Source organism: Rattus norvegicus, chromosome 8, assembly GCF_036323735.1.
Source record: "Rattus norvegicus strain BN/NHsdMcwi chromosome 8, GRCr8, whole genome shotgun sequence".
NCBI lineage: Eukaryota > Metazoa > Chordata > Mammalia > Rodentia > Muridae > Rattus > Rattus norvegicus.
Window position 1 is genome coordinate 27,943,352 of NC_086026.1, and position 26,927 is coordinate 27,970,278.

At 49.4% G+C, this 26,927-nt stretch overlaps 2 protein-coding genes and 1 long non-coding RNA gene across 9 annotated transcripts in view; 2 read left to right on the top strand and 1 right to left on the bottom strand.

The window, feature by feature from the left end:
• The first annotated feature begins 4 nt into the window (after window positions 1-4).
• LOC108351660 (uncharacterized) lies at window positions 5-4,293 on the top strand. Of its 2 annotated transcripts, none has more exons than XR_001839267.3 (3): window positions 5-112; window positions 2,421-2,531; window positions 3,928-4,293. It is a non-coding gene; the product is annotated as an uncharacterized LOC108351660 (long non-coding RNA). The 2 variants fall into 2 exon arrangements; XR_001839266.3 differs by having other exon boundaries at window positions 78-221.
• A 6,647-nt stretch (window positions 4,294-10,940) lies between these two features.
• Window positions 10,941-23,584, bottom strand: Cdc37 (cell division cycle 37, HSP90 cochaperone). 2 transcript variants are annotated; one of them, XM_039080700.2, is made up of 8 exons: window positions 23,368-23,584; window positions 15,598-15,876; window positions 15,063-15,318; window positions 14,855-14,970; window positions 14,652-14,774; window positions 13,275-13,457; window positions 13,077-13,148; window positions 10,941-11,475 (listed from the first exon to the last, which is right to left on the bottom strand). In XM_039080700.2, the coding sequence occupies exons 1-8, from the start codon at window positions 23,467-23,469 to the stop codon at window positions 11,320-11,322; spliced, it is 1,287 nt and encodes a 428-aa protein (XP_038936628.1). In that variant the 5' UTR covers window positions 23,470-23,584; the 3' UTR covers window positions 10,941-11,319. The 2 variants fall into 2 exon arrangements, with proteins under 2 accessions (XP_038936628.1, NP_446195.2); NM_053743.2 differs by having other exon boundaries at window positions 10,943-11,475; window positions 15,063-15,171; window positions 23,368-23,579.
• A 42-nt stretch (window positions 23,585-23,626) lies between these two features.
• Pde4a (phosphodiesterase 4A) overlaps window positions 23,627-26,927 on the top strand; it is a 62,744-nt gene continuing 59,443 nt past the window's right edge. For 2 of the 5 annotated variants that reach the window (XM_063264966.1, XM_063264971.1), the window contains exon 1: window positions 23,627-23,757. The gene's annotated coding sequence lies outside the window, so the exon portion shown is untranslated. Of the gene's footprint in view, window positions 23,758-26,636; window positions 26,795-26,927 lie in introns of those variants that run through there. The other 3 variants (NM_001393736.1, XM_063264967.1, XM_063264972.1) reach the window with 3 other exon arrangements.

Sequence of the window (26,927 nt, forward strand, 5' to 3'; positions counted from 1 at the left end):
CATCGTATAAGAACGGCGGCACTCAGTATGTTGATGATGGGGGATTATTCTAGTCGTGATTTGTTGGTGCGGCAAGCGGAATCGATGAGGCCTCTCCGATTGGACGTTCGAGGTGAGGGCGGAAACGCAGAGGAGGGCTGCAGGGCCGGGCGGAAAAGTGAGGTCTGTTGGCGAAGGTCCTGGAACCTGCATCGTCTAAGCTTCTGGTGACTTACACCAAGGTATTGCGGCTGCAGAGTCACCCAGCCTTGAGGCTCCCAGAGCTATCTCTACCCATCCAACCTCACCCACCACCACCTTTTAAACACAGTAGCCTAAGTCCCACCACACAGGCCTTCCTTGAACAGTCTTTCATAAATAGCCTGTAGCTCAGTTGGTGGACTGCCAGCGGTGCTTGACGTCCTGGCTCCACCCCAGCACCACCAACCACCGTTAAGTGTGAGGACACATGCTTGTAGTCTCAGCACTTGAGTGGTAGAGAAAGCCCAGAAGTTCAATGTCATCCTCTCTACACTGGGGTGGGACGAGATTTGAGAACAACAAATGCTGTATGAGACCCAGTTTTTGTTATTGTCGTTGGCTTGGTTTTTGGAGACCCAGGGTTTTTGTAACCCTGGCTGTCCAGGAAATTGCTCAGTAGACTAGGCTGGCCTCAACTTAGAGATCCCTGCCTCTCAGGTGCTAGGATTGAAGGCACGTGCCACCACCGCATCACTGGTTTTAAATCCATGACAGACAGAACTACATCGAAAAGCCCCAATTCAAAAAAACAAAAACAAAAACAAAACAAAACAAAACAAACCCCCCCCCCAAAAACAAAGAAAATCTCCAATATGTACTACAGAGATAGCTCAGCAGCGAAAGGCATTTGCTGCCAAGCCTGAAGACCCGAGTTAAAGCCCTAGAGCCCCTGATACACACACACACACACACACACACACACACACACACACACGCGCGCGCGCGCGCGCGCGAACAATGTTTGTAAACAAATACATGGTGAGCAGGGAAGAAGGATCTATCCAAGCAGCAACAATATGAGCACGAGACCATCACCACCACCACCACCACTTCCTCCTTTCTCTGCTTCCTCTTTTTTTTGACTGATTTTATCTGCCCGTGTGTAAATGTACTGTGTGACCTCAGCTGGAACTGGAGTACCAGATGATTGTGAACTACCGTGTGGGTTCTGGGAATCTAACCCTGGTCCACTCTGAGAGCAGTCAGTGCAGTTAGCCAGAGATGTATTTCTCTCTCTCACTCTTTTTTTTAAATTGGATAGTTTTTATTTACATTTCAAATGCTATCCCCTTTCCGGGTTTCCCAGGCATAAACCCCTATCCCATCCCCTCTCCCCCTGCTTCTATGAGGGTGTTCCCCCCACCCACGGACCCCTTCTGCCTCCTGGCCCTGACATTCCCCTACACCGGGGGTGGGGGAGTGTGGGGGGCTGTCCAGCCTTGACAGGACCAAGAGCTTCTCCTCCCATTGGTGACCAACAAGGCCATCCTCTGCTACATATGCAGCTGGAGCCATGGGTCTGTTCATGTGTACTCTTTGGATGGTGGTTTAGTCCCTGGGAGCTCTGATTGGTTGGTATTGTTGTTCTTAGGGGGTTGCAACCCCCCTCTTTTTTTTTTATTGTTTGGTTTCTCAAGACAGGTTTTCTCTGTGTATCCCTGACTGCCCTGGAACTCACTCAGTAGACCAGGCTGGCCTTGAACTCAGTCAGCTGCCTCTGCCTCCCAAGTGCTAAGATTAAAGGCATGCACCATCACTGCCTAGCTGAGATGTAGTTCTTTAAAAAAAAAAATCCAGTTATTGTGATACATGTCTGTAATCTCAGCATCCAGAAGGTAGGTAAAGGAAGGGGATTAGTAATTCAAGGCTAGTCTTGGCCACATGCATCTCATAAAAGAAAATCAGGGGGAAAAAAAAAGCTTAAGATGCTTTGGTAAACCAGCTTCCTTTCATTTTAAATGAAGTTCTCTATGAATATAAGTCATTTACAAGGACAAGCTTTTTTATTATACATTTTTAAGATTTATTTATTTATCTATTTATTTATTTTATGTATGTGAGTACACTGTCGCTGTCTTCAGGCACACCAGAAGATTGTGACCCACCATGTGGGTGCTGGGATTTGAACTCAGGACCTCAGGAAGAGCAGTCAGTGCTCCTAACCACTGAGCCATCTCTCCAGCCCCAAGGACAAGTTTTATTTAGCTTCCTCTGTGTTTTCAAGGTTAAACCTAAAACAAATAACTAAAATCAAGTAGTTTATTTAAAATCAGAACATGTGCAGTTGACTGTCTTGCTCTGCCTACATCAAAGTGTGGACAACGGTTCCATGTTCCTCCTCCACGAGAAAACTGCTCAAACCTGGTCTGATGGTCCAAAGCTTATGCTGTTCTGTGCAGAGCCACTGAAGATATGCTGCTGCCCTTCCCATGTGACAGCTGACCTGTGACCACTGTCCCCAACAAGGCCATTGAGACCACAGGACCCCAGGACACCCATCTAGGTAGTGGGTAAGTCTCTGTTAATTTGATTGATACGTAAGTCATTTGGACTGCACCCTCCTGCTGTAATTTACCCTCCCCAGATCCCTGATGGTGTTGATAGCTAACTGTAGATGTCATTTTAGCAGCCGCTAAACTGCTGGTTTAACAGCTTGATCAATGCATTTCACATATAAAAACCAGGCCTTACTTCTCCGGAGCAACTAGGTCGCCTGATGAACAAGGCAAACTCACAGACAGGTTTACCTGCCTCATACACTTCATATTAAACGGTTTCATATGTAACCTTTATTAACAATTTAAAGGAATTTGCTTTGCAAGGCGTGGACGCAGTAATCAGCCACTTACATATGTTTAACAATAAATAACTGGATAAGAATTTAAAGTTTATATGAATTATTTTTTTAAAGATTTATTTATTATATATTAGTACACAGTCACTGACTTCAGACACACCACAAGAGGGCATCAGATCCCATTACAGACGGTTGTGAGCCACCATGTGGTTGCTAGGATTTGAACTCAGGACCTCTGGAAGAGCAGTCAGTGCTCTTAACCTCTGAGCCACCTCTCTATCTAGCCTGTTTATATGAATTATAAAAAACCTAAAATTAATTCAAATTATAAACCTCTGAGGATATAGAAGTTGAAATCAGTTATGAGGATTTAAAAAGATGACTTACACGGTATAAATACAGCTAGGCAGTGGTGAAGCACACCTTTAGTCCCAGCACTCAGGAGGCAAAGCAGGCTGATGTCTGAATTCAAGGCCAGCCTGATCTACAGAATGAGTCCGGGACAGCCAGGGCTGCACAGAGAAACTGTCTCAAAACAAAAACAAAAACAAAAACACCCCAAATAAACAAAACCTGAAAAAGATAATTAAAAGTTATTTTATGTTGTTGTTCTTATACTAAGATTCCAGAAGTTCAGAGTTTTAACTTTCGTCAGTAGAGTTCTGATAAGCTACTAAGGCTTGACTACTGTTATCTGTCAGGATTTTATATTTCCCCTGGTTGTCTCTTAAATATAAACATAGGGATATTTCTCATCATGCTAAAACCATCTATGTCCGACCTATGCATCCTGGAGGAGAAAGTTTACACTTTTTACCGCAAAGCCATAGCTTTTGCTATGGCTCAAAGGCCTAAGCCTACTCCAGCTGTTTACAGATTCTTGTTGGCTGTTTTCTCTACAAAATGGATTTCAATGCAGATATAAACTGTGATTATGTAAGCCTGACTGTCAAGAAAATCACGAGACTTGGGTCCACCTCCTACAGGTCAACTGCAGAGACCAGATAAGTACTCTGGCCAATCCACAGCCTAGGCTGCCCTGCCTGTTGTCCATTCCTGAGGCACTCCAAATATATGTTTCTTTTAACTTCATTAACTTTTGTCCCTAGCCTGTATCTATATTGACATGGTTCCACTTGGCTGGTGGACACGATCAGAAGTAGATTGCAAACTGCTCCAGAGATGATCTGCACTGTATCAGACCCAAGCAGTCCTACAAAACCAGAAAGCCCTGGACTTACTGATGTGAGCCAGCCCAGAAGTCTCTTCAGTTGGGTCAGCAAACCATATGCTTCTGGTGAGTGCCTTACTGTCCTAATTTCCTCCCCTACTCTGGCTAATAGTCCAGCCTTCCTGGGCTGTGACAGGGCGTCCGATTTTCACTAGAAAGTAGTTACAGAGCAGAGAGCATCACCCCTTTTCCTCAACAAAGTGAGAGTGTTAGATCCTAAGAAACTCCCTGGCAAAGGAAACAAAATGGCTACTTTTTTCTGTTTTAAGATTTATTTATTTATCTTATGTATATGAGTACACTGTCGCTGTCTTCAGACACACCAGAAGAGGGCATCGGATCCCATTACAGATGGTTGTGAGCCACCATGTGGTTGCTGGGGAATGAACTCAGGACCTCTGGAAGAGCAGTCAGTGCTCTTAACCGCTGAGCCATCTCTCCAGCCCCAAAATGTCTACTTATAATACCTATTGACATAACAAGATTATATGGCTTTTAAAAAATTGTTATTGGGCTAGAGAGATGGCTTAGTGGTTAAAAGCACTGGCTGCTCTTCCAGATGATCAGGATTCAGTTCCCAGCACCCACATGGCAGCTCACAAATGTAACTCCAGTTCTGGAGGATTTGCGCATCCTCACTCAGACATACCGATAGCCAAAACATCAATGTACATGTCTTAGTTTTTCTATTGCTGTGATAAAACACCATGGCCAAGGCAACTTACAGAAGGGAAGTTTATTTGGGGCTTAGGGTTTCAGAGGGATAAGAATCCATCGCCACAATGGCATGAAGTATAGCAGAAAGTCCGGGGCATGGAAGACCTGTGAGATAATATCTGCAACCACAAGCAGGAAACAGAGCAAGCCAGGAATGTCATGAGCCTCAACTCTCAAAGCCTACTCCCAGTGATGCACTTCCTCCTGCAAGGTCACATCTTCCACACCTCCCCAAACAGCTACACCAACTGGGAACCACAAAGTCAAACGCCCAGGGCTAGGGGTGACCTCCTCAAACCACAAGAAATGAGAAGCCAGACTTTAGACTAAGACAGTCAAGCTTAGAGCTTCCTGTCAGCTCTGCCCCTGAACCGTGTTTTCTTTCCTTCTACCTTGGGACCCTTACCAACCCTTTCTCTCTTCATCTGGGATGCTTGAGATTGAATCTTGAACCAGAGCTCTGCAGTCTGTGCTCTGCTCACTTCCTCCTTGCTTTTAGGTTTGTTTTTTTTTATACTTGTAGATATGGAAATGTAGCCTGTTGGTGTTTCTGCACAGCACATGTATGCCTGGTGTCCATGAAGGCCAGAAGAGGGCATTGGAGTTACGGATGGGTGTCTACCATGTGAGTCTGAGAAGCAAATCCAAGTCCTCTGCAAGAGCAGCCATCTCCATCCCCCACATCCTCCTCCTCTTCATTTTTTTTCCATGACAGGGCTTCTCTGTGCAGCCCTGGCTGTCCTGGAATTCACTCTGTAGATGAGAATGGCCTCAAACTCAGAGATCCGCTTGCTTCTGCCTCCTGAATGCTGGGATCGAAGGCATGTACCGCGACCACCTGGCTTCTTTCTTCTTTTCTGAGACAGGTGCTTATGCAGTCCAGTTTGTCCTTGATTTCTCTATATAGCTGAGGATGACCTTGAACTCGATAATCCTTCCTCCACTCCTGCTGGGATGATAAAATATGGCTCTGTGTATTCGTGCACATGTATGTACATGGATGAGGATGGGACTGAGCAAGTGTTGATGACACCAGGTTCGTGAGTGCCAGGGATGGGACCTGGGGCACTGTATACACTAGATGAGTACATCACCAAGTTCTGGCCACTGCAAGATTCATTGAGGACCTGTACTGATAACTCTTTCCTGGTCTAGCATGTCAGACCCACCAGTGCCCAGTGGGTAGACACCAAGTAGTCTGAGCTGGAGGCCTAGGTTGCTGTCTTTCTGTTTTCCGAGGGGCCAGCTGTGTCTCCCTGCCTGACCCTCTGTGGTGGTTTGAATGAGAGTGGCCCCCATAGTCATATTTGAATCTGGTCTCCAGTTGGCAATTCTGTTTGGAAAGGGTTAGGAGGTGTGGCCTTGTTGGAGGAGGAGGTCACTGAAGGTGGGTGGATTTGAGACTTCAAAAGACCACGACACTCCCAGTTAGTTCTCCTTTCTATGACCTCCTGCTTGTGTTTCAGGATGTAAGCTCTTAGCTATTGCTCCACTGGCAAGCCTGCCTGCCTGCCTGCCTGCTGCCTGCCTGCCTGCCTGCCTGCCTGCCTGCCTGCCTGCCTGCCTGCTGCCTGCCTGCCTGCCTGCCTGCCTGCTGCCTGCCTGCCTGCCTGCCTGCCTGCTGCCTGCCTGCCTGCCTGCCTGCCTGCTGCCTGCCTGCCTGCCTGCCTGCTGCCTGCCTGCCTGCCTGCTGCCTGCCTGCCTGCCTGCCTGCCTGCCTGCCTGCTGCCTGCCTGCCTGCCTGCTGCCTGCCTGCTGCCTGCCTGCCTGCCTGCCTGCTGCCTGCCTGCCTGCCTGCCTGCCTGCCTGCCTGCCTGCCTGCTGCCTGCCTGCCTGCCTGCCTGCCTGCCTGCCTGCCTGCTGCCTGCCTGCCTGCCTGCCTGCTGCCTGCCTGCCTGCTGCCTGCCTGCCTGCCTGCCTGCCTGCCTGCCTGCTGCCTGCTGCCTGCCTGCCTGCCTGCCTGCCTGCTGCCATGTTCCCACCATGATAAAGGACTCCAACTCTGGAACTCTGATCCCCAATAAATGTGTTCTTTTATAAATGGCCTTGTCCCTTCACAGCAATAAAAGTTAACTAAGGCAGTCTCCTCCTTTGTCACCGCCCAGGCCACAGGAGTTCAATAGCAGGAAGCGGAGTGTGCGAAATTCAAGAGCCGGCTCTGATGGAAGTGACTCTGGGGCTCTGAGGCTGCAGGAGGCCTGGGTGACTCATAACGATGATGGCCATGATAATCACAGCAATAACAAACATAGTTCACCTGCCCTGGGGGACGCGGAGTCACCAGCCAGTGTTTGGCGTTCTCCAGAGGTTCGGCTTTTCCTTGTTTTTTCTTTTTTTGCTTTTTCAAGACAGGGTTTCTCTCTGGAGCTCTGGCTGTCCTGGAACTCATTTTGTAGAGCAGCCCAGCCTCGAACAGAGATCCTCTGACTTATTGTTTGTGTGTGGTATTTATGCACATGCATGTACAGTTGTGGAGGCCAGGGTAAAAACCACAACTGTCATTCCTTAATTGCCCCCCCACCTTGTTTTTGTCGGTTTGTTTTGTTTTTGGTTTGAGACAGGTCTCACTGGCCCGGAACATTCTGCTTGGATAGACAAGCTGACCGATAGGCTCCAATGGCTGGCTGTTTTCCCTACACTGGCTAAGGAGTATGGAGCACCCCATCTGGCTTCCATGGAGGTTCTGAAGCTCAAACCTCACTTCCTCTATAGATCACTTTGTAGACTGAGCTTCCTCTGGGCTGGTTGGCTGCCTTCCCTTCCTCCCTCCCATCTCCTCCTCTATTTCTGTTTGATTTTGTTTTTACATTGTTTTGGGGGCAGGGTCTGTGAAGTTCACTTTAGCCTGGGCTGACCTCCAACTCCTGCTGTCTCAGCTTTCCAGATGTTGGAATTACAGATGTGAGTGCCAGCCCCAGTCTTCAGGTCATTCATAGCAGGACCAACAACCCTCACTCAACAGTGCAGAAAAGCAGCTTCCGGAGCCTACTGGAAAGGTCTGTGTTTGCTCCTCTGACCCAGCTCTTGTAGAACTTCTGCAGAGTAAACCTGGCCAGAACTCAGTAGGGATGCCCAAGGGGTTTCCCCAACAGGGACTTTCCACACTAAGAGGGGAAACCCAGACAGTTAAGGTACGTTTCTAACATGGGGGGATTCCCTTAAGTTCCAATCAGGCCTGGGAAAAGCCATGATAAAGAATTTAAAACAAAGTTTTTTGAATGGGAGAGGTCAGGGAACAGTCAGGCCCCTCTCTCCTGAGGGCTTCAAGGTGATTTTCTGACGTTCAAAAATGGTTCCTTGTTCTGCTGTACATGTGTGTGAAGCCGTATTCTCCAGAAACTGTGTCAACCATGGCAGAGAAAGGAAATACTACAGCAGCAGGGTGCCAACAGACAGCCCACATTCAAGACCCCACTCTGCTGCTGGGACATGCCTCCCTTAACTTTACTGTGTTTTACCTGTCTGTAAAGTGTGACTATCAACTGAATTAGTAAAAAAAAAAGAACCAAGTCAGCAAAGTGCTGGCGCTTCCGTGCAAGGAGCCCGCTTAATGCCCACCACTGTGCAAGGAGCCTAGGAAGATGGGGACAGGAAGCCACCAGAGGCTTCCTGACTAGCCACAGTAACTGATGGGAGTCCCTCTATAATGAGTTACTGAGATGGCTCAGCAGGTAAAGGCACTTGCCTGGCATCAACACTGACTTCTCACTCCAGTTCTCACACGGGGATAAGAGAAACCCAGGCTGCTTTTCAATGTTCCCACAACAAATACGTCAATAAAAATTTTAGACCTATTTGTAGAACTACTTTGTTATGAAAAAAAAAAAAAAACCAAAACCAAAACAAAGCACATTGTGACAAGATAACCCAGGCTAGTCTTGAACTCCGTCCAGACTTGTGCCTCAGTCTCCCAAGTGCTGGGATTATAGGCATGTACTCCTCATCTCTCCTAGGATGATACAATGAGTAAAGATATAACCCAAGCCAGTCTTTCAAAGTAACTCACAACCTTATAATGCTATACACACACGTGTGTGCATGCCCATGCGTGCTCCAGTGCACCCGCACCCACACCCACGCACGCACGACCCCCCTTTGGATCACCTGGAACTGAGTTAACAGACCTTTTAACTAGAGAACACTGGGGACATAGATTTGTGGCTCACTCCTGACCCCTGGTGGACAGACACTCGGACACAAGGGCATTCTGGCCAATCTGCCAATCTTTTTCTGTGGGCCTTTGTGTGCTCCAGGACCCTTTCCCAGTACTGTGGGGGTCTCAGGAGGGAAAGGAAAGGCTCACAGTGGCTGACATTGCCCAAAGTCCACAGAAGGTGATTAATACCCCATCAGTGAGGCAGTCTGGGCGGTTAGGTGTGAAAGACAAGGTCCCAGGAGCTTGTCTAGAAGGCGGTGCTCTGGAGCTGGCTAAAATGGTTTTTTATTCTGTTGTTCTGAGATAGGATCTCACTGTGTAGTCCAACTTGCCTCCAAGTCACCATGCAGACTAAGCTTGCCTCAGATTCAGAGATCAGCTGGTTGCTGTCTCCCAAAGGCTGAGCTGGGTGCTGAGTGTGAAGCAGGTCCCAGAGGGCGATGTGCCCTAGAGGAGGATGAAGGGTTGGACATCTGGAAACTCGTGCTTTGGGTCATTTCAGCTGAGGCAGCTCACGGCACCATTTTTCATGTTTATTCATCTGCTTGTTATCTTTTAGGTCACACTCTTGGGTGGCATGCACACCTGTGTGGAGCTGAGGTCAGTGTGCTGTTGGTTCTCTCCGGACACCATGTAGCATGTCCTGGGAATTCAAACCGCTAAGCTTGGTGGCAAGTGCCCTTCGTGGCCGAGCCGCCTCAGCAGATCATGTAAAATTTACTTTATCTCACATAGCCTGGACAACCATGTACTTTGTGTGTGCCATTAGGCACATGTGTACAAATGCCTGGGTGGACTGGTGGACTCCAGAGGGTGCTGAATGCCCTGCTCTACCAACCATGCTTCAGGTTATCCCTGGTCACGGTCACTCAGGCAATCTGAAACAAGACCAGCAGCCATGAAGCCCCAGGGATGCAGTCTCAATCTCCAACAGCATCGCAGTTACAGAAGCAGGTGTGGCCGCGTCCAGCATTTCTCGTCGGTGCTGTGCTGGTATCTGAACTGAGGTCTTCTCAAGGCCTCTGCAGCAAGAGCGTTTACACAGAGCCACCTTCTCAGTCCACCAGCTTTAACTCCCGAGTCTCTACCTTGGGGCCTGGGATTTGCAGATATGGCCACCACAGGCAGTTTATGCAGGGTAGGGCTAGAAGCCAGAGCTTCCTGAATGCTAGGCAAGCACTCTGTAGACTGGGCCAAAGTCCCAGGTCACTTAATTCATTTTCACTGACAAAGGAGCTCACTGGTCAGCCTGGCCTTGAGCATATGACCCTTCTGTTTTCATTTTCCTAAGTTCAGATTTTTTTTTTTTTTTAAACACTGCTAGAACAAAAACCGCAGGTTAAACCAAGCTTTGTTACTGAACTGTAGCCAGAGCCCCATGGTACTCTTTCCAACAGTAGAATCCTCAGGACTGGAGAAAAGGCTCCGTGTTGCAGAGGACACCGATTTCACTCCAGGGAGCCACATGGTGGACTTAGAGTCATCTGTAACTACAATTCTACAAGACTCTAGCCTCTGCATGTACTAGATGCACATATAGAATACTCATACACAAAAATTAAATCTTAAGCCAGGAGTGCTTTTGATCCCAACACTCAGGACAGGTCATAGAGGCAGGCAGATCTTTGAGTTTGAGGCCAGCCTGGGCTATATATTGTGTTCTCAGACAGCCAAAGGTACACAGAAAACACACAAGGGCATCCACGCACACACACATACAAATTAAATTTTAGAATAGTATGTTCCCCTAGCAGTGGCAAAGTCCAGTGTGAAAGGCTGCATATTTCTCATGTAGCCTAGGCTACCCTCAAACTCCTATCTGTCCTCTTGTCTCCATGGAGTGCTGGGGCTGAGGGAGGAAAAGAACTGGGAGAGGCTGAGATAGACAAGGAGTTGGAGAGACACAGAAGGCCTAGGACTTCTGAACAGTGAAGGACAGGGCAAGGGCATGGCTGTTAGCACTCTGGTTCTCCCCACCTAGGTTCACCCTCTGCCTCAAACAGCACTGAGCCAGTGGCTTCCAGCACCTGGAACTGTTTATTGGACATTGTTGCCAGTTGCAGGACAGAAAGCTAGACAGAAGAGAAACAGTGACCATAGACCCATAGGGACAGACCCTGCCCAGATGGGGACATGTGTATCCCCAACCCGGTGGACCAACCTGGCAGCTGCTGCCCCTCCCCAGACCCCCAGGACTTTGGCATAACGCTGATGGGGGTGGGGGGGCTGCAGACAGCAGAGCCCCTCAACCCGAAGCAGAGAATCTGATGAGTGCTGGGGACAGGCCGGAGGAGAGGGGACATGGGGCAGGCCATGGGCCAGGACGTGAGGAGCAGCAGAAGTGAAGAAGTCGGGAGCTAGGGACATGGTGGCTGGGTTTCCTTTTCTGGAGAAGGGTCACGCACTGATGTCTTTCTCGTTGCCCGCTTTGGGGACGGCTTCCAGCAATGGGTCCCCGGGGCCCGCCTCCTCCCCCTCCTTGGCCTCACCAGACTTGGAGTTGGGGACCCAGAGGCCAGAATCGATGCAACGCTGCATGTGATACTTGGCATCCTGTGGAGAAAGGACAGCAGGTGAGGCTGTGCCAGCGCCATGGTGCCCCACAGTCCCTACGCCTCCTTCAAGGCTGCTCAGCCCCCTTCTACCCTCAGCTGTCTAAAGAACTGGTGTGTGATTCAGCAGTGAAGCTCGCCTAAGGTTCTGAGACTCTTCCATTTCAGCACCAGAGAAGCAGATATGGTGGTACACACTTGTGATCCCACCACTTAGGAAGTAGAGGCAGGAGGGTCAGGAGTTCAAGGTCATCGTCAGCTTGGGCTACATGAGTCTCTGTCTCAAAACACACACACACACACACACACACACACACACACACACACACACACAAGGGGTGGTGACAGTTCTGGTTCAGCAGTTGAGTACATCCCCTCAAATCATGAGACCCAGAGATTATATTCCAGCACCAAAGTAACAATCAGGATATCCTGAGGGTATCAGGGAACAGAGGCAGGTCTATCTGTGAGCCTAGTTTACAAAGTGAGATCCTATCTCAGAAAAAAGAAGGGAAGGGGGCAATAAATTAAAAAAATTTTAAGCAAACTGGTGTTCTGGCTGCCAGTGTATGCATGTGTGTGTGTGTGTGTGTGTGTGTGTGTGTGTGTGTGTGTGTGTGTGTGTGTGTCAGATCCTAGAATTGAACCTGGGTTGGAAGAGCAGCCCATGCTCTTAATGACTCTTCAGGCCTTCATCTGGGGCTTGGTGACTGGCCTCACTGTATGCCAGGCCTCACCATGTTAGTAGACAATGACCTTGAACTCATTCCGATCCCTGTAGGTGTGTACACCTCTACTGGGTTTAGTCTCTGCTGGTGACTGAACACAGCATCCTGCATGCAGACCAGGGTGCAGCTCTGCACTGCAGCCTGTCCTACCCAGCAAACTTTTCTTAAGGGCCACACAGTGTCTGCCATATAGTGTCTGGTCACAGTGACTCTGAGTTTATAGCAGAAAATCAATCATAAGTGATGCAAAAAAAAGTTTAGGGACAGCATTTCAATTACGGTCACTCCATAAAGGTTAAGTGGTGAGCTGCCCACTGGGCTTTGCAGACTCCCTTCCAGATGTGCATTCCCACGGGAGGTCGTAGAGTCTCTACTACTGTGGCTAAAGGAGAAGCTGGTGACAGAATTGGCAACAAATCAAGTTTGTTAAAATTCAAACCTGAGTTGGATGCATGGCAGTGATGAGAGGCCCTGCCTAGAATCCCCCAGTGAGGGGTACAGACGTGGCTTAGCAGCTAAGCTTGAAGCGTTGGGTTATATTCCCAGTCACCAAAAAGGAAGAATAAAAGAAAGACAAAAAGAAAAGAAGAGAAGCTCAAGTTTCACTCCTCATGCTGCTGCTTTTGGAGCGCTGGACCTCCCTTTCCTTAGAGAGGCTCAGGAGGGACACTATCTTTCGTTTTTAGAACCACAGCCACACACATAGCTGCCACTGAGTGACACCCTGTCCTTGTCATTCTCAGACAGTTTCGTTGAGTTGCTCTGGCTCATCTCAACTAAGCCTGGCCTTGAACTTACAACCCTGTCTTAGTCTCTGGAGATGACAGGGATGAACTCCCTACTCTGCTGTCCGCTACAGAGACTGGGGACTCACAGTAGGATCCATCTTGCTGATGGCGTCTTGCAGCATCTGTACATCCTTCACATCAAAGCACTTCTGCAGCTCCTGGGTACAGAGAGGCCAGGGTGAGGGCCTGGGCTTGGGATGGGGGGCAATTAAGGGGGGGCGGGGCAGAGGAGCAGCAATGCCCACACATCACCCTCCTCCCTACTGGGCCCTGGAGAGCCACACCTCAGGCAGAGATTCGTAGACCTCCACAGGGTCCAGGCCACCAGGGCCTAGCCTCTTCTTGCGCTCCTCCTCCTCGTACTCCTTCATGGCCTTCTCTATTCGCAGCTTGGCGCGGCCCCGCACACGCTCCTTAAAGGCCTCCAGTTCATACTTGAAGCCCTCCATGTACTGCTGGTCAGCAGTCTGTGGAAGAGGACGGGTGTATTCACTACATGGTTGACAGCCAGGTGCTTAGGGGGCGAGGCCCCTGCAGCAGCTCTTGGAGGCTCCCTGAAGCTTTTCCTGAACTCCACCATGGGTACCTCAAGGCTTGGCCTTTGTCTCCTGTATTCAGTGCCCATTCTACAAGCTTGTGGGCCCATCTGCTAATGGCCAGTCTCCTGGCTCAGCTCACAAGCACTGGCAGGTACCACATCTTCAGTGTACTCCAACAAGGTCTTAGAGACACCCCAGTTCTCAACTGTTCTACACTGCCCTGCTCTCAGCATCCCCATTCCTTCAGAGGAACCAAGTTCGGTACCCATTATCCACATGACAGCTTGCAAACACCAGTAACTCCAGCTCCAGGGATCTAACACCCTCTTCTAGCCTCTGAAGATACTTGCATGTACATGGTGCAAATAAACTCACTCAGGCACACACACAGCAACCAAAAATTAAATATTTATCTATTAAAAAAAAAAAAAAAAAAGGTTGGGGATTTAGCTCAGTGGTAGAGCGCTTGCCTAGCAGGCGCAAGGCCCTGGGTTCGGTCCCCATCTCCGAAAAAAGAAAAAGAAAAAAAAATGAGGCTAAAAAATTAAAAAATTAAACATTGAGGGGTTGGGGATTTAGCTCAGTGGTAGAGCGCTTGCCTAGGAAGCGCAAGGCCCTGAGTTTGGTCCCCAGCTCCGAAAAAAAAGAACCCAAAAAAAATTAAACATTGAATTATATAATGTTTTGCAATAATTTACATTATAATATATAATAAAATTACTTAAATATTAAAAGTAAATAAATAGAAATCCTCAAATAGGGTCAGCAAGGTGGTTCAGTGGGTGAAAGTGCTTTGCTTGTAAGCCTAACAGCTTGTCTGAGCACAGGAACCCACATAAAGGTAAAGAGAATCAACCACACAATGCTGTCCCCTGATCATATGGGTCCACATATACATCATACATACATACACATATATGTAAGAGACATACGTCCACATATATATATACCACACATATACACACATCATAGATCCATACAATTCTTATAGATTTGAGAAAAAACAAATATGGCTACATTTGGCCACTGTTATCCCCAGACCACCTCAAGTGCTGCTCATAAAGACTGACCTCGGGTCCCTAGTCACACACACTGTAGACCTGGTGGTACAGGAATCATTACCTTGATCTTGGTGAAAAACTGCCGGAAGCAGGCCCGGGGGTCGACCTTCAGACTCTTGGCCAACTCCAGGATGAACTGCATGACCATGGTCTGGTGAGCCACCTGCTCCATCAGGGCACACTTCTGCAGGACAGAGAGGCAGGGTGTCGGTCAGCCGGCGCCAGGGTCGGGGAGTCTGCGCAGCCGGGCAAGGCTGTACTTACCTCCTCGACTTCCAGGTCAATGCACCAGATAACCAGGTAGTTGGCTGTCTCCTCGCACACCAGGTGGACATTGTCTGACAGGTACTTCTGGCTGTCATCCCAGCGGTGGAGCATGCCTGCAGGGAAGGATGTTGGGAAGAAGACGTTGCAGAGGCTGTTGGAAGCCTTCCCTGGCCTTGACTCCTAATGGAGCCTTTGTGCAGCTTACCGAAATGTTTGATCTGTTTCTCGTATTTTTCAACGAAGGTCTTGTGTTTCTGCTCCCTTGCCTCCTCTGAGTCTTCCTCTGCCTTCTCAGGCTTGGTATTGACCATGCTCTGTGACAGGGCGAGAGGGCAAGTGGGCTGGGGCAAGGCAGGGGTGCGCCTGGGGTTTGGGGGCCGTGGCCGCCGCGCCCATCCTGTCCACATCGGAGGCGGTGGCGTCGCTAAGTGCATCAAGGTGGCGGAGGCATGGCCGCGGGCCTTCGGGCAGATCAGAGGGTACGGATGGGCTTCGTTGGCCTCCACTAGCCAATCCCAAGCTCAAATTGTCTGACTGTCTGTCTGACCGTCCGTCCATCCCCTGCCCTCACACCCCTCCCCATGCTTTGCCTGGCTCTCAATGTCAGAATTCTTTTCCTGGTTTACTGGGATGGGGAGACAGGGGTGGACCTAGGGTCTTTACAGGCATGTCTAGCCTCCACCACCCAACTACCCCAGTCAGTCTGACCGTACTCCATAGCGCTCTTGCCGGTGTCCCACCTTGCTGAAGCCATCTTTGCTGAGTGTGTCCACATTCCAGGGCATGTTCTTCTCCTTTTTGCGCATGTCCTCCAGCTTCTGCTCCCAGCTTCGCTCCTCCTTGCGCAGCTGCTGTGCCTCCGCTCGAAGCCGCTCAAGCTCCACCTGGCCACCACCCTCAGCCACTTCCAGTTCCTTCAGCTTGCGCTGGCACTCGGCTACCTTGCGCTTGCATTCCCGGCAGCCCCGGTCCAGTTCTTCTTTCTCCTTCTGAAACTGTTCCATGCGTTCCACCCGGGCCTGCAGGCAGGGACAGTTAGCAGCCGGTCACTTAGAAAGACTTTAGGAGGGGTTGGGGGTTTAGCTCAGGGGTAGAGCGCTTGCCTAGCAAGCGCAAGGCCCTGGGTTCAGTCCCCAGCTCCGAAAAAAAGAAAAAAGAAGAAAAAGGAGAAAAAAAAAAAAAAAAGAAAGACTTTAGGAGCTGGGCATGGTGGTGCTCACCCTTAGTCCCAGCACTTGGGAGGCAGAGTTGGCCTCGAGTTCGAGGCCAGCCTGATTTACAATGTGAGTTCTAGGAAAAGGGATGACAGAGAAACTTTGGGTTGGGGGAGGGGAAGAACAACTTTGTTCCTTCGTATTGGCCCAGCAATGGCCCCAGGCTTCAATCTCTGTACTGGACTTGACCCCAGGAGATGCATGTACTGATGTCCAACCCCTGGCCTCCAAACTGCTACCCTGCTACTACAGGGACCAGACACACCTGGGTCAGGTTACACCCATGGTCCTTACTGCAGTACAAACTGCCATGTGCTGCCTCCCTGCTGGTGCTCTGCTGCCACGTTTCTGTATTTTTTTTAAAATGATTTATTTATTTTATGTATGTCAGATCCCATTTCAGATGGTTGTGAGCCACCATGTGGGTGCTGGGAATTGAACTCAGGACCTCTGGAAGAGCAGTCAGTGCTCTTAACCACTGAGCCATGTCTCCAGTCCCCACGTTTCTGTATTTTTAAGACTAGATTTAACTAAGGAAACTGTCTCTATGTAGCAGAGAAGGAACCTGAACTCCTGATCCTTCTGCCTCTCAAGTGCAGGTCCAAGATAGGGCAACAGTAACTGACTGTGTGATGGGAGCAACTAAGCAACAGACACCTTGTTCACTTTAATTTTGGAAACAAACGCACAACAATAAAACCCAGCCACATGCGAAGGTCAGAGGACCATGGGCAGCAGTTCCACCGCGTGTGCACTAGGGATTGAACTTAGGTTGTCAGGCTTGGTGGCAAGTGCCTTTACCCACTAAGCCATCTTGCTGGCCCCTGCTTACCATCCTGAAACATCTTGGGTTGCTTCGCCAGCACTACAAGCAAAACCAAAGAAAGCCCTAAGTGGTCACGGTGGAGCACCCCGGTAACCAAGCATTCTGGGAGGCTGAGGCAGGAAGACTGAGTCTGTACCAAGCCAGCCTAGGCAACTCAGCGAAACCTGTCTTGAAATAAAATCTAAGGCTAGGCATGGTAGCAAATGGCTTTAATGCCAACAATGGCAGATGGAGGCAGAAGGATCTGCAGGGCCATCCTCGTCTGCACAGTGAGACCCTATCTCAAAAGATGAGATACACAGGTAATGAAATGAAACCAATTTCAGGGCCAGTGAGATGGTTCAGAAAGTAAAGATACTGGCTGCCAAGCCTGAGGACCTGAGTGGAAAGAGAAGCAATTCACCAAAGTTGTCCTCTGACCTCCACAAGTGCATTGTGGTACACACCACACCACACGCATGCATAACACACACACACACACACACACACACACACACACACAGATTAAATTGTGGTACATAACACACACACACACACAGAGATTAATTTGTGGTACATAACACACACACACACACGCACACACACGCACACACACGGAGATTAAATTCACCAAAGCATTTAAGCGGGTTTCTCTGTGTAGCTCTGTCTGTCCTAGGCTGGACTTGAACGCTTGCCTTTGCCTCCTGCTGAGATTAAAGATGTGTGCCACCAAGCCCAGCAGAAAAACAAACAAACCATGCATTACAAAGTTGTTATATGTGTGTGAGTGTGTGTATTTATTTTGTAGTATTAGGGTCAAGTACTATGTCCCAAGCCATTTTATTAATGCTTCTAACATGTATGTGTGTATATGTGCTCACACACATACATCATAACATCATAGCATAGCATGTGGAGAGCAGAGGACATTGCCCAGTTCCAGAGATTGAACTCAGACCCTCGGGCTTGGGAGTAGGTTGGGTGTCTTTACCTGCTGAGTCCTTTAGCTGGCCCTATTTTGCTGTTGTTTTGAAATAGTCTTGCTATGTAGCCTGGAATCCACCGTGTAGCTGATGTTGGCTTTAAACCTGTGGTGAAGTGCCTACATCCTTCTCCCTAGGGCTCTGGTGGCAGGTAAGCACCACCATGACTAGCTTCTCACTAGTCACTTTAAAACAGTCCCTCGAAGTTGCCCAGGCTAGATCAGAACCCACTCTGTAGTCTAGGGGTCTCTGCTCTCGCAAATCCAATTCATGGCTGGCCAGGATGCTAGGTCTATGCGACCAGACGGGCACATTACTGAGTACTCCACAGCTTTACTGTGTCCACTGTGTCACGACGTCATCCACTCATCCACTCATTCAGAGACAGGCTCTTGCATGTGGTGCAGCCTAGCCTTAGCTCCTAGACGCAGATGATCCTCCTTAGCCTTCCCAGTACTGAGATTTCACATGTGTAAGTTCATCTGCCTCTGGTGACATTTACTGAACAGTGTACCACGAGTGAAAAGTAGAACCAACACACATGAGTGCTTGCATATGGGGAGAAAAATCAAAGCACTGGGACGAAAGGGTTCAGCAGGAATGTGCAGTCAAGCCTGATGACCTGGGTTTGATACCTGAGAACTACATGATAGAAAGAGAGACCTGACTCTTTCGAGCTGTCCTCCACACATGCATTCTGGGTACATGTGTAAAAACACATCTATAGCACAAACACAATTAGTGAAAAGAAAAAAATCAAGCATATGCTTGGCCCCTGGGAGTGGCACTATTAAAAGGTGTGGCCTTGTTGGAAGAAGTGTGTCACTGTGGGGGTGGGCTTGGAGGCCCTCCTCCTAGCTGCCTGAGGATGCTCAGTCATTCCTGGCTTCCTTGGGGTGAAGATGTAGAACTTAGATCCTCTAGCACCATGCCTGGCTGGATGCTGTGATGCTGCCATGGTCCCACCAAGATGATAATGGACTGAACCTCTGAACCTGTACGCCAGCCCCAAAAATTAAATGTTGTCCTTTATAAAACTTGCATTGGTTATGGTGCCTGTTCACAGCAATAAGACCCTACCTAAGACAATTACAGTAAGGAGCACTGGAGGGTAGACTGTACAGGGAATGTACAGTGGGACTGTGTTAGCAGGCATGGCTCCCAGGGAAGACAAGGAGGAGTGCTTGTGAAAACATGAGACTTATCACTCAAAAACAGACTGTGTTGCCTATAACCCCAGTACTGTAGGGAGCGGGGACAGGAGGATGACTGGGACCTGTTGGCCCCCAGCCTAGCTCCAGGATCAGTGAGAGACCCTGACTCAAGAGAATGAGCAGAGTTGGGGAAGCAGGGCACCTGTTTCCCCCTGTGTCCTCTGCATGTGAACCCCCTCGTGTGCATACAGGACAAGTCCTTAGATGCAGCAGCCCTGGCCTGTCCTAGGGGCTCTAAGGTCAGCACTCACTGGCTCCAAAGAGCAGGAACTTGCCAAGCTGCTGGCTTCTGGAGGACCGCCACCACTCTCCCTAGTGTCCTCTGAGTAGATGCCAGGGAAGCTGAAGCTAAAAACAGGGACTATGGTGTTGGTGACAGCAGCCTGGCCTGGCGTCCCTCACAGAGGGGACACTAAGGTTCTCAGACTTCTGATACCACACAGTGCTTGCTTGCCCACTTCCCAAACCTTCCCATCTTTCTTTCCTCATAGGATCCTACCCAGGACTGAACCCAGTGCCACACACTTGCTCCACAAGTGGCCTGCTACCAAGCTGCACACACCCCTTTATATTTCATAGTTTGACCTGGTGTTTCCTTTCGTTGCTGAGGCTGGCCTTGAACTTGTGACCTGCCACAGCATCCCCAGGAGCTGGAACACAAGCCTGTGACACCAGGCCAAGCCAGTTTTTTTAATTTTTATTTTTATTAATTTATTTTTGTATTTTTTGAAATAGTGTTTCTCTGTGAAGCCCTAGCTGACCTGGAATTCGCTCTGTAGACCAGGCTGGCCTCGAACTCACAGATTCACCACAGCTCCCCAGTGCTGGGATCAAAGGTGTATGCCACTACTGCTTGGCTAATTTCAAATTTTAATTTATTTTGTGCACGGTGGCAGGCACAGATGTGTGCCAGAGTGTGGATGTGGAGGTCAGAGGACACCCTGTAGTTGTCACTTCTCTCTTTCTACCATGTGACTACCAAGAATCAAACGCAGGTATGTCATCAGGCTTGGTGATTGTGTGATTTTTACATAGGTGCTCGTGTAGCCCAGGCTGGCCGCTACTTGCTATGTAGCAAAGGGTAGCTCTGAGTTCCTGATTCTTCTGCCTCCCTCCCAAGTGCTGGGATGATAGACATGCACTGTCACATCCGTCTTCAAACCACAAGGCACCTAAGCAGTGGAGACAGAACTGTTCCTCAAGGGAATCAGTTAAATACTGGGAAACTATACAGAGCAACTGTATAGAGCACCTGGGTTCTACTCCCATTCTCAAGAAGACCTGAGGCCCAGAGCAGCCAGCCAGAGCCCTCCAAGTCAGAGCACAGCAAGGCCACAGACCTGAAATATGAGCTGTCAAGTCTCTGTACTCAGAACTTATGAAGCCAGCCCCTCACAGATGGACACGGAACATGGTACAGTTAGAATGTACACCAGAGCCTGCCTGTCTCTGGGGTGGGCTAGGGCAGAAGGCCCCACTTCTCTCCTCAGTATTACAGGTATGGCAGCAAGACAGGAAGCGAGGTCTGCACCAGTACACAGGAGGCCTCCCTCCCACCCAGGAGGAAGCCAAACCTCTTCATAAACAGAAATAGGTGTTCCCTAGAATAACCATTCTCCAGCTGTGCGCGGCTCTTCAGTGCTTCCTAACACAATGCTATGTGAGGTACTGGTCTGCACTGCTGCCTGCCAGGCGGTCTTCCCAGGAAACTGGAAGGAATAGGTGTGTAGGTGGGACTAGAGCTGACTGCTGGATTTGGGGAGGATAGGGAAGGACTTTCGAGGAGTAAAGAGGAGAAGCTTTCCTCAGGAAGGTGGAATGCTAACTGCAGAGTACCTGCCAGCAGCCTGGGAGTGTAACAAGCACAGGGCTGATGAGAGAGCTCAGTGGGTGAAGGCCTGCTACCAACCCTGACGGCCTGAGTTTGATCCCGAGCCCACGTGGGTGGAGAGAACGGATTCCAGCAAGTTATCCTCTGACTGTGACAGGGTAGCGTGGCACATTTACACATACATGAGCATGAACATACACAAATACAATGTAACCTAGACAGAGTAAAGACACACAGGTATGTGGGTACAGATGCTTTAATTTGGGGGGCAGGTTAGGCCACTGTCTCTTTACTGCTGTGCTAGAGATGGAACCCAGGACCTCCTGCATGCTAGAGAGTGCTCTACCACTCAACTACATCTTCAGACCACCCTTACATCTAGGTAGTACACTATGGGCCTGCAGGCAATGCTGGCACAAGAGAGGCGGAAGAGCATGGCTTGCTCACACTTGGGGATCTGACGGTCTCAGTCTAAGGCATCTGTTATGGGCAGATTTAAAACTGTGTAGGACTTTATTTTATCTGCCTAGTGATCGACAGGATTCCCTGAGCCCGTGCCAGCCTCATACTTACTATGTGGCTGATGACTTTGAACTTCTGAGCCTCCTGCTTCTATCTTCTCAGTGCTGAGACTACGGGCCTGCCCCACCATGGCTAGCTTTTAAGCCAGATGGAGCCCAAGGCAATGCTTACAACTGAATTCCAGCCCATTTGGTTTTTGAGACAGGGTCTCACGTAGTCCAGGATAGCCTAGAATTTGCCCTATAGCAAGGATTAACTCTGAATTCCAGATCCTTCTACCTCCACCTCCTAAGACCTGAGTTTACAGGTGTGCTACAATGCTCAGAAAGTAAGGTAATGTTGGAACAAGATCCAGGAGGTGCAGAGTTAAATAGAATGATATGAACCCTCGAGAGGCCAATGAAACTGGAGAGGAAGGGCAGGTAGGACAGGAAGGGTTTGGTTTTCTGGGTTGGGATTGGGTGAGCTGTCTTTTCCTTCTCCTTTCCCCCTTTTCTCCCCTCCCCCACTTTCTTTCTCTGTCCTATCCTGCCACTGGACTCCATGCCTCCAAACAGAGTACCCCTATTTAGCTGTGCTGGAACTCTCTGTAGACCAGGCTGGCCTTGAATTCACAGGCCCGCCTGCCTCTGCTTCCTGAGAGCTGGGATTAAAAGTATGTGTCATCACCATCCGGTTTGGTGAGTATTCAATGATGGCTACAAATCATACAGGAGCCAATGTGGGCAGAATGGGGGTCTACTTACTATACTACTAGGAGCAGAGGTTCTGACCGGAAGTTAAGTGGGTGGGGTTTCCTGGAGTAAGGGGAAATAAGAATCTACAGGAGGTGAAAATAAGGAAAGCCACTAGAATTGGATGATGGGCAAGAGTGGAGCTGGGGGTCAAATAGAGAGGCTAAGGGGGCTCTAACACTGAAGTCCCAAGTGTAGCTCTGGTCTATAACCCAGGGAAATCGATCCTGGACTGGGAATCCCAGCTGCAAACTAAGATTGACCATTAAATTAAGAGCAGGGCACAGCCCTCATTTAGTTTGGAAGTTAGGGGGTTGGGGGTTCGGGGGGTTGTCTCTGGGCCTTAATGGAAATTCGTGCCTAAGATCCTGGGAAGTAGATGCCACAATCAGAACGAAGTTTTATGGATCCAGACTCTAGGGGGTGGGGAGAGGCAGAACGGAGATGTGCAATCAGAAGTGGGTGCATGGCTGGGATATGAGATCACCTAACAAAACCTGGGTCCAGACTCTGAGGAAGAATTCTGAGAACAAAAGGTTCCACAAAGGATGATGGGGACCCTACACACATGGGTCAGCTTCGGAGGTGGGGTGGGGTCTAGACTCTGACTAAAGAGTATTAAGAGCTGATAAAATGACTCAGTGTACAGGTGCTTGTGGCAACTCGGGGTGACCTGAGTTCCACACCCAGTTCCAACGAAGTGAAAAGAGAGGCCCAACTTCTGCAAGTTATCCTGTAATCTTCCTTTGCATGCTGTGCCACGTGCACACAAGAACACACACACAATAAGTAAACGTACAAACAGAAGAGATCCACAGCACAGAGAGAAAGCCCGGAGATACAGATGAAGAATTAGAATGAAGAATCCAGGAGTCCTGGGATTAAAAGGTCCAGCCCAGCATGATGGCACATGTCTTTAACCTCAGCACTGGGAAGGCAGAGGCAAGAGGATCTCCGTGAGTTAGAAACCAGCCTCTTCTATATAGCAAGTTCCAGGCCAGGCAAGACTACCCAGTGAGATTTTGTTTTTAAAAAAAGAAGAAAGAAAAGAAAGGGGGAAAGTCTAGATTGTGGAACAGGAGGCTCTGGATGTCAAGAACTGAGGTCTCCCCCGCCCCCCACGCCAGGCGGCCTGGCTAAGAGGTCAGAACTCTAGAGCGGGGGGTCCCGGGAGTGGGGGGAAGGGGATGAGCGCGCACAGCCCCACCTGGTGCCGCCAGCGGAACAGGCTGGCCGTGTCTATGTTGGGGTGCGTCTCGTCCTCATCGTCCGACACCTCGATGTGATCCCAAACGCTGTAGTCCACCATCTTCGCCTCGGAGGCCCGGACTGGCTCCCGGGTCTCCACACGGCCGGGCGCTGAACAGGGACCCACAAGGGCTAGAGAGTCCGCTCGCCCCGCCCCGCCCCTTCCGCTTCCGCCCAGGGCGCCGCGCACGACGGCCCCGCCCCAGCGTCGGCGCATGACGTTCGTCCTTAGCAACGGGAGTCGGCGGCATTGGCAACCGGAGGTCATCTTTAAAGGGCCAGGAGTACGTGGTGCGGCCTTCTGGAAGTTCCCGCCGAAACCAGACTGAACATCCTTTAGAGACAAAAGGTTAGTCTTGTTGGGCGTGGTGGCCCACGGTAATCCAAGTATGCTAGGGGCGAAAACAGGTGGCTCTCTACAAGTTCTAGTCCAGCCAGGGTACATATTGAGACTGTCAAAAAGTCAAAATTGGCTGGGCAGTGGGGACGCAATCTGGCGGATCCAGGCCAGCCTGGTCTACAGAGTGATTTCTAGGACCGTAAGGGTTGTTACACAAACAAACATTCTAAAAAAAAAATAAGTCAAAATTGAGCCTGGAGAAATGGCTCAATGGTTTGGAGAACTGGCTGGTCCTCCCTCACCTACATGGCGGCTCGTACCTATCTGGTAAGTCCATCTCAGGGTATATTGCGCCCCCTTCTGGCCTTCACCCACACCGAGCATGCATGTGGTACACAGATATACTTGCAGGCAAAATATTAATACGCATAGTTTTTTTTAATGATGTTTGCCCTTAAATAGTTTTTTTCCCCAGACAGGGTCTCACTGTATAGCTCCGGCTGTCCTGGAATTCACTATGTAGACCAGGCTGTCTTCAAATGAACAGATCTTTCTACTTCTGCTTCCCAATGCTGGGGTTAAAGGTGTGCACCACTACACCAGACCTGCCCTTAATTTTTTTTTAAAGATTTATTTATTTATATAAGTACACTGTAGCTGCCTTCAGACACACCAGAAGAGGGCATCAGATCCCATTCCAGATGGTTGTGAGCCACCATGTGGTTGCTGGGATTTGAACTCAGGACCTCTGGAAGAGCTGTCGGTGCTCTTAACCACTGAGCCATCTCTCCAGCCCTGCCCTTAATTTTTAAAAAAATATTTATTTGTTTGTTTGTTTGTTTGTTTTGAGACAGAGTTACTCTATGTAGCCTTGACTTTCCTCAAACTCACTCTATAGAGGAGAATAGCCTTGAACTCAGAGCTGTGACTGCCTCATTCTCCGAAGATTAAGTGCTGGGACTAAAGGCATACAGCAGGACCACCTGGCTAGCTAAATAAATAAATAAACAAATAAATATTTAATTAAATTACATCTTAGGTGCTGAAGTGATGGCTCAACAGTTAAGAGCACTGGCTGCTTTTTCAAAGGACTCTGGTTCAATTTCCAGTATCCATATAGCAACTCATATCTGTCTGTAACTCCAGCTCCAGGAGATCTGACACTCTCACACAGGTATATATGCAGACACAATACACGTAAAATAAAAAATAAATAAGTTGGAGGGGTTTTTTTGTTTGGAATTTTTCTCCCTGAGATGGATTCTCAGTGTAACCAGGTGTCCTGGACTTGCTCTGTACACCAGGCTGGCCTCAAACTCAAAGATCTACCTGCCTCTGCCCCCTGAGTGCTAGGATTAAAGGCATGCACCACTATGTTCAGCTAAATATGTAGGTTTTTTAAATTACATTTTATTAATTTTGTGTGTGTTTGTACACCTGTGAACATCAAAACAACTTGGTGAAGTCAGTTTTGTTCCACCATGTGGGTCATCAGACTTGGTAGTAAGTACCTTTATCAACTAAGCCGTCTCCCTGGCCCCAGTCCTTTAAAAAAAGAAGTCTCTGTGTGTGTGTGTGTGTGTGTGTGTGTGTGTGTGTGTGTGTGTGTGTTAGGTACAAATACCAGGGTACACATGTGAAGGTCTTAAGATCATTTACTGGAGTTAGTTCTCCTCTTTACCTCGAGGTCCCTTTGGATCAAACTTTAGTCGTCCAGCTTTGGTAGACAGCACCTTTACCCGCTGAGCCATCTCATCAGCTCCGGTACTTAAAAAAGAAATTCCACTCATCGGTCGGCGGTGGTGGCACATTCCTTTAATTCCAGCACTTGGGAAGTGGAGGCAGCCAGTTTGGTCTACCTAGTGAGTACCAGGATAGCCAGAGCTGTAGAGAGACGGTATCTCAAAACAAATATTAGATTTATTTATTTATGGGGAAGATGGCGAGTTCTATAAGTGCACATTCTGAAGTCAGAAAACAACTTCTGGGAGTCAGTTGACTTCTTCCACAATGATGATCCCAGGTGTTGTACTCACGTCTTTATTCTTAGTGGCAAGTGGAGTGGAGACTGAGGCTTGAAGTGCCCCTTGACTTAACCCTGCTCTAGGGTTGAAAGAAGTGTTTCAACTCCAGGGTTGGTAGTGCCAGATGTTACAGACCCGTCCTTGAGTGAGGATCAGAAGCAGATGGTGATTAACACAGTCTGGGGAGTTCATACTCTAACACCACCACGCGCCACTCCCACTCCTGCAGCCCTCTTCGTCCAGAATCCATCACCTAAAAAATGTCTCCTTTTTTCGCCTCTGGGTGTCGCTGATGTTTAAGCAGCGACAGCGTTGGCAGCCCTGCCCCCAGGGGGACCCCCGAAAGCACTGGACACGGCTTTCCTGGTCCTCACTATCTGGGGCTGGTGCCCACAGCCTCTTCCAGCTCCCCTTAACCTCTCAATTTCGGCTGGGGCTTGAAGGAGTCCATTGTTTTGAGTTTGAGGTACTCAGGGTCGCACATCCCTCTCAATGTTTTGATACAGGTTTTAGAAACTCACGATGCATCCTGGGGCCAGGATTATTTTAGATTAAGGGATGCATTTTGCGGTGGGGTCAGGTGGAAGAAGAGTGCTTTCCATTTGGCTTGGGAAGGGTCCCTTCCCAGCTTTTCCGGAGCTGTTAGAAAGGGGGCTTTCTGAAACGATAAAGATCTGCAGATTTGGGGGTGTTCCCCATCCGTGGAGCCCGGAGCGGTGGTGGGCATAAAAACCCCTACCCGCTGTGGCCCCTCCCCCTCTCGCTCATTCAAACTCACGAGTGGGTGGGAGGAGCCGGGGAGTCCCCTTTCTCTATCCCTCCTCCTCCTCCAGCTTGGCAATTCACCAGAGCAGCAGCGGTCTATCCTAGCCTGGGCACGCGCATGATAGACATACATCGGGAGGGTCTCCCACACGCCCACACACAGCATCAAAGGGTCTGGACACCCGCCCCCTCCCACTGTCCCGACCCCAGGCCAGAGAGGGCGGAGCTCCTCTGTTCAGCCCCTCTTTCCCAGCAAGGTGAGTTTTGGGATTGCCAGCAATGTGTGTTGGGGAGTGACGGGGGTGGGGGGTGGGGCGACTCCGGGAAGGTAGGGCATCAAAACCATGGGTTTCCTCTAGCTTTCTTTGAAAGCAATGATTCCCTCCACTC

Bases quoted from the DNA above. Each gene is read 5' to 3' on its own strand.
- Cdc37 (XM_039080700.2), bottom strand. From the start codon at position 23,469: ATGGTGGACTACAGCGTTTGGGATCACATCGAGGTGTCGGACGATGAG. The intron at 15,877-23,367 runs GTGGGGCTGTGC...CCCTGCCTGCAG, and splicing joins TGTTCCGCTGGCGGCACCAG to GCCCGGGTGGAACGCATGGA. The intron at 14,775-14,854 runs GTAAGTACAGCC...TCTGTCCTGCAG, and splicing joins TTGACCTGGAAGTCGAGGAG to AAGTGTGCCCTGATGGAGCA.